We start from the raw sequence: 7,033 nt of genomic DNA on the forward strand, positions 1-7,033 counted from the left end.
TTTGTTTTGTAATGTATTCTTTTGTTTTCCATGACATGTACAACTCTCAAATAGGTGTCATATATGGGTCCAACAGTAGGGATCCCAGCAGGCATTATGCCGTTGACGGGATATTGACCCCTGCTTTGGAAAATGCGTATAGGGCAGGTCATTGTTTATTTAACTGGGGAGTGGTGACAGCAAGGAGGAAGCAATCGTTCACCCTCTGAATACCGGCCATGGGTTGTGAACAGGTATGGAGCTTGTCCATTGTCCCTTGTGTGCCCCGCTGTTGATGTTTTCATAATAGGGATACCAACCCAGGTAAATAGCCCCATCCACTAGCCCTCTCCCCTCACACCATCCACTCACCTGCTCATCTTGTATAAGAAAATACAATTGTTTTCAGTGAAAAACTTTATGTAAAAATTTAAATTTTTACATATACAATTATTAAATAAGTCTCATAAAATAGAAAAGAATTGACAATAAATTGTCATGAGATAAAACATTTCCCAACCAATGGAAAATAATATTTAACAAAGTGCAAACATGTGTTTGTTGAGTACAATGGGGCAGATGTATTAAGCCTGACAAAGAGATAAACTGGAGTTAAATTGCAAGGAGATAACGCACCAGCCAATCAACTCCAAACTGCCATATTTCAAACACAGCCGATTGGCTGATGCGGTATCTCCTTCCTCCAGTTTATCTCTTTGCCAGGCTTAATACATCTGGCCCAATGGCCCACATACAGTGGAATGCCACAGGCAAGGTGATATGTACAATGGGGCAGATGTATTAAGCCTGACAAAGAGATAAACTGGAGTTAAATTGCAAGGAGATAACGCACCAGCCAATCAACTCCAAACTGCCATATTTCAAACACAGCCGATTGGCTGATGCGGTATCTCCTTCCTCCAGTTTATCTCTTTGCCAGGCTTAATACATCTGGCCCAATGGCCCACATACAGTGGAATGCCACAGGCAAGGTGATATGTACAATGGGGCAGATGTATTAAGCCTGACAAAGAGATAAACTGGAGTTAAATTGCAAGGAGATAACGCACCAGCCAATCAACTCCAAACTGCCATATTTCAAACACAGCCGATTGGCTGATGCGGTATCTCCTTCCTCCAGTTTATCTCTTTGCCAGGCTTAATACATCTGGCCCAATGGCCCACATACAGTGGAATGCCACAGGCAAGGTGATATGTTCCATTCCCCAACATCAACGAAGAAAGTGCAACCGCATGAACAGATTTTTTTTAGAAAAATGCTTGCAACAGCAACTGTTATTTTACATTTGCAACAAACCAGGCTCATCACCTTGCAGAGTGGCATGGGCACTCATCCAAGCGGAGCAGGTGCTACTTGAGGAACTATAGGTAGGTGATGATGTTGGGGAGTGATCACTCAAGGCAAATTGGTTGTTTGGGTTTTGTGTACAATTATTCGGTGTAGGTGGATATGACGGATAATGTGGATTGGTTGGTGGTGGGAGAGGTGGCCAATGCAATGTCTGCGATGGTAATATGGGGCTCTCTGGTAATTTACCATTTTGAGCACATATTAGCGCATCGTATACAATGCTTTTAAAACGAAGACGTTGGAACGGATCCAACGACTGCAGTTCAGATGCGATGTTCATTCCAAAATTTTCATGTTCATCTGGGGGCTTCTGAAGAACCTGTTCTGCACGCCTCAGAAATTGCTCGGCAGACAATGGTGCAGAGCTCGTACTCTGTGCAGTAACCCGACGTCTTCTTGGCGGTGGTGGGCGACTTGGTTGCGGAGGAGATGGCTCTGCGTCAACTAAATCGACATCTGTAGGCTCGCTGATGGAGACATCATGGTCGCTCCCTGGTGCTGGCTATAATAAAGGTATACAAAAATAAATTACACAAACTTTCAAAATGGTATTGAGCCGAATAACCATGACACACAAAATTGTTGAACTACACATGCCAGCATGCACTGCATCATTTTTTTTTTTTAAAAATCAACAAAAAATATTTGTAGTGCTTATCGTCATGTGCATTTAACAACAGATGGAGTGTATAGTTATAAAAAAAATCTTGAATGATGTTTGTCCTTTGTACATATACTTACCACCTCATCTTGATTCTCGACAACTACCGGTGGCATATCCCCCATCATCGAGCAATGAGATTGAGTCCTGGGCTCATCCTCAAGGGTGAACAGGAGAAGATTGTAGTACCACAACGTGGGCTTTCTGACTTCATCCGCCCCTGCTCCCGAATGCTGTGACTCCTTCACTCTCTTGTGTTCTTTTAAAAACACGGTTCTGAAATTTTGAATCTTCTTTTTGACCCATTTCAAATCCGCTTGACTTTTACGGACTTTACAGTACTCAATGAGCTGCTGGTATGCCTTCGCTTTTTTGTCCTTGTTTGCATAGTCTTTGGAGGTGATTTTCCACAGACATTCATGGGACTGATACAGTTCCAGGAATCCAGTCCAGTGGTCTTGTTCAGTGATTTCAGCTGACATGTCTGTAAATGACAAAAGGATTCAATATACAATATTTTTAAAATATTTGCACCAGGCAGGCGGAAGCACTTTGCACCAGGCACTACATGCATAGAATTCACCAGGTAGGCAGCAACACTTTGCACCAGGCACTGCATGCATAGAATTCACCAGGTAGGCAGCAACACTTTGCACCAGGCACAGCACTCACAAAATGCACCAGGCAGGCGGAAGCACTTTGCACCAGGCACTACATGCATAGAATTCACCAGGTAGGCAGCAACACTTTGCACCAGGCACTGCATGCATAGAATTCACCAGGTAGGCAGCAACACTTTGCACCAGGCACTGCATGCATAGAATTCACCAGGTAGGCAGCAACACTTTGCACCAGGCACTGCATGCATAGAATTCACCAGGTAGGCAGCAACACTTTGCACCAGGCACAGCACTCACAAAATGCACCAGGCAGGCGGAAGCACTTTGCACCAGGCACTGCATGCATAGAATTCACCAGGTAGGCAGCAACACTTTGCACCAGGCACAGCACTCACAAAATGCACCAGGCAGGCGGATATGGGTTTGTTTATCTCCAGGGCTAGCCAGGCACCCATTCAGCATCCCACCACACAAGGCCAAACCACCCACCCCCACAACATAAATAACTACAAACATGAAGCGCTCAGCACATACTGTACTACATACTACTCTACTACATAGCAGCGGCCACCCTACCCTCACCACCACACGAATAAACTCACCAATTTATTGAAGAATCCACCCCTGCCGTGTCCTGCTACGCACGCTGGTTCTCCTGATGCCATCCGCAGCGAAATGGCGCCTGGGAGGTTCCTGGGAGTGGCTACATCGCTTTCCGTCGCTCGTTGTCCGTCGTTTTTCATCGTTTGCCGTCTTCGGCACTGTACGATGTAAACGATGATAGACGAATTGACCTGCATGCAAGGGCGATGACAGACATGATGACCGACTTGCGGGGACGCGCATCGTCGTTTATCGTCCATCGTTTAATGCTAAAAATGTGTACGATACCAAACGATGTTAAACGATTAACGACCATGGATAATCGCTCAAAATCGTTGCAAGGGGGTTAAATGAATGGAATCTTTCATAGTCGTGGGCATAGGATCTTTGTGTCTGTATGGGCCTTAAGTTTAAAAAAAGGTACATAAACTATATATTTTGATGAAGCCTCCTACTGTGTTGTTTGTGTGTGTGTGTGTGTGTGTGTGTGTGTGTGTTGGACTGTGTGTATATATGTATATATGGAAAAAATGAACAGGGATTCAGCACCAAGATATAAAGCACAGTAGGACACAGGATAGGTATTTATATGAAATAGAATATGGCCGCTGATGTGATTTGTGCTGCTGAGTAAGGGATGCTGTGTACTGGCCAGGTGATAGGTTAGGGATAATGGGTGTTTCCGGCTGCTGATGTGATTTGTGCTAATGGGTGAGAGATGATGTGTACTAGCCAGGCTATAGGTGCGGGGTAATGGGTGTTGCTGGCTGCTGATTTGATCTGTGCTGCTGGGTGTTGTGCTGGGTCATGATCAAAACTAGCAAAAGTGCTAGGGGCAGAGCCGAATTTCCCATTAGGCACGTGAGGCAGGTGCCTAGGGGCGGCACATGTTTGGGGGCGGCACTTGGATGCCTGTGATAGTACTGTCAGCCCAAAATGTACCAATAACTGCAAAATATCCATTGTACTGTACTATATTCCATCTTAAATAGAGTGTAAATGGATAGGACATGCAGATACTGCCCCTATAAACTGTCCTACTTAGTAAACATTATTGTTGTGCCTAGGGGCGCCCTCATCCCTAAATCCGCCCCTGGCTAGGGGGCACCAGCCAAAATCATGCCTAGGCTAGGGCCGACTCTGTATACAGTATTTATTTTATGTATCTGAACCTCACCTATGTCAGGGTGTCCAATTATAAGGAAACTGCTATGACTGTTCTTTTAAAAGTTTTTAAACATAGCTTTAGGTTAATCCATTGGTTCCCGATCTTTTTTGTACCCTAAAGTATCAGAATTTTGTCATGGCATCCCTAGGCCAAAAAATAATGAATTAGATTGGGTTTATATGCGATTCTTAGGATCAGTTATGTGGTAAAGGGAAGGATTTGCTTCTGTTTGTACACATTTTCTGCTTATCAGACACCCGCACTGGGTTTGCTCATAAATAATTAACCATTAATAATTTGAGTTGGTCCTGGATCACCATCCCAGGGCACCCCTGCATGTGTCCCGAGGCACCCCAGGGAGCCACAGCACACAACTTGGGAACCACTGGGTTAATCACATACTGCGCTTTGAAAAGGACAGTCCTGTTATTTGGAGACTGTCAAAACTGTCCCTAACACAGGTCACACTGTCAATTGTTAGATGTCTGCCAGGTTGGGAGAGCCATTGCAAAATGCATCTATTATTGTAGGGGATAGAGGGGGACCTGGGGCTGCCAAGCTGCTATGGGAGCATTGGACATGCCCCTAAAATGACAATGGATATTGTTACACAAGGCCAGGGCCGGTGCTACCATTAGGCAGCCTTAGGCAGCTGCCTAGGGCGCCGGCAGTGAGGGGGCGGAACTAAAGGGATCAGCAAACTAATATGTCTCTGAAAGAGACTAAATTCTTTTACAACACCGGCAGGGGCATCGTAAAGGGGCAAGGGTCAGCATTTGGGAGAGGCGCTAACATAGGGTTGCAGAGAACCGCGCTGTGTGCATCCCTTTGTGCGCCCGCAGGCAACCCGGCACTGTCTGCGTGGCTGTCAGACGGAGGAGAGTCGAGCAGTCAGGGGAAATCCTGCTAGAGCACTCAGAGCACCTTTACAGCATCCGGACACCGCTACACAGACAGTGCCGGGTTGCCAGCGGGTGGACAAAAGAATGTACAGCACACAGCGCGACTCTCTGCAAACCCCGTGTTGGCGCTCCGGGGGTCAGAGACTTGGATGCTGCCGCGTTCCGGGCTAAGGGTAGGTAGGTGGAGGAGGGGCTTCCCTTCTCATTTCTATTCTCTCTCTCCATGTCTTCTCTTTTGTGACCGCCTGGTCCGGGGCTACTGCTGGGATTCTGGGAACATGCTGGGAACGTACTAGCTGCAGTTCCCAGTCAGTGCATACTGTCATCAGACTGGGGTGCAGGAATCATCAACAGGAGTAGGCTACTGTGGGCTGGTCACAGGATGGGAACCCTGAGTGCTGCAAATAGCGTGGTACGGCATATCTGTAAGAAATATATTGCAGATATGCTGTACCATGTACCCCCAAACTGCTGTCATTTTCATTTAGTTGTTTTTTATATTTTTTTCAAGTCCCTGCCGCGACCTGATTTGTGGCTACTGCACATCAGCAGCGGGACCGGGCTATGTCTGTACCTGTGGCAGTAGCAGTTGGCAATGGAGGAGGGAGAGTCTCAGAACATTGACCTGCCTGAGCTGGAGGCAGGGTGAACGCTGGTGGGTTGTATAGGGGTTTTCAAGAGTTATGTTAGAGGCTCAAAAGTAGATTTTCGGGGGAGTAGGGGCGGCAAGCTAAAATTTTGCCTAGGGTGCATGAAAGCCTAGCACCGGCCCTGCACAAGGCTCTGCCCCCAATACTGAGACCCTGCCCACCCAACTTGTGGCTCCGTCTCTTTTGCACCCACATTCGTGCTTCTGATGTGGGCTGTCCCATGTTGCTCATTACCAAAGGTGGGTGGTATGCATACTTGCCAACCCTCCCGCATTCAGCGGGAGGGTCCCGCTTTTTGCTTGACCCTCCCGCTGCCCCGCAAAGCCCCTCATACCTCCCGGTTTCTTGGATTCTTTCCGTGAAATTTGGAACTGCGCATGCACGCATCCGTACTGGCAGGGGCGGGGCCTGTGTGGGGGAGTCACAGCCGGCCACCGTGGTGTTATGGGTAGCAGTGACCAGCTCCTGTGCGTACAGACCGGAAGTCTGTGCATCAGGATCATAGATATCATCTGGCACTGCAGTCGGGGCTTCCCTGAGGCTGGGCCCGCCCCCACACTCAGCTCCGTGTTACACTTCCTGCCTCTCCGCCTCCCTCCCTCACCACATGGCTGGTTCCCTGCAAGTCCCTGACATGAGCAACAACACAGCCAGGTAAGTGCTGTGTGCACTGTGGAAATGGGGGCTGGTGTATTATGTATGTGTACTGGGTGTAATATGGGGTTGCTATGTATAATTTAATATGTTGTGTGCAATGTGCTGCATGTACTAGCTGTTTGTAATGTAGTATGGTGATGTGTACATGATGCTTTGTTTTGTGCACAGGGTGTAATATGGGGTGGGGTGCTGTGTATATGTAAATGGGTGTAATATGGGGGGAAGCTGCATGTGATATACTATGGTCTTTTGTACAATGTGCTGTGTGTACTGTACAGGGTGTAATTTGGGGGAGGGGGAGCTGTGTTTATGTAAATATGTGTAATATGGGGGAAATCTACATGTAATATACTATAGTGTTTATACAATGTGCTGTGTGTACAGGGTGTAATATGGGAGGGGGGTGCTGTGTATAATGTAC

General features: G+C 47.0%; 1 protein-coding gene across 2 annotated transcripts; it reads right to left on the reverse strand.

The window, feature by feature from the left end:
• Positions 1-259: 259 nt before the first annotated feature.
• On the reverse strand, positions 260-3,641 carry LOC146080723 (uncharacterized). Of its 2 annotated transcripts, XM_083188300.1 has the most exons (3): positions 3,235-3,641; positions 2,093-2,496; positions 260-1,853 (listed from the first exon to the last, which is right to left on the reverse strand). In XM_083188300.1, exons 2-3 carry the CDS (start codon positions 2,492-2,494, stop codon positions 1,281-1,283), a joined length of 975 nt encoding a protein of 324 aa, XP_083044426.1. In that variant the 5' UTR covers positions 2,495-2,496; positions 3,235-3,641; the 3' UTR covers positions 260-1,280. The 2 variants fall into 2 exon arrangements, with proteins under 2 accessions (XP_083044426.1, XP_083044427.1); XM_083188301.1 differs by lacking the exon at positions 3,235-3,641 and having other exon boundaries at positions 2,093-2,657.
• Positions 3,642-7,033: the final 3,392 nt, after the last annotated feature.

Source organism: Crinia signifera, chromosome 5 (genome assembly GCF_055691185.1).
Source record: "Crinia signifera chromosome 5, ASM5569118v1, whole genome shotgun sequence".
NCBI lineage: Eukaryota > Metazoa > Chordata > Amphibia > Anura > Myobatrachidae > Crinia > Crinia signifera.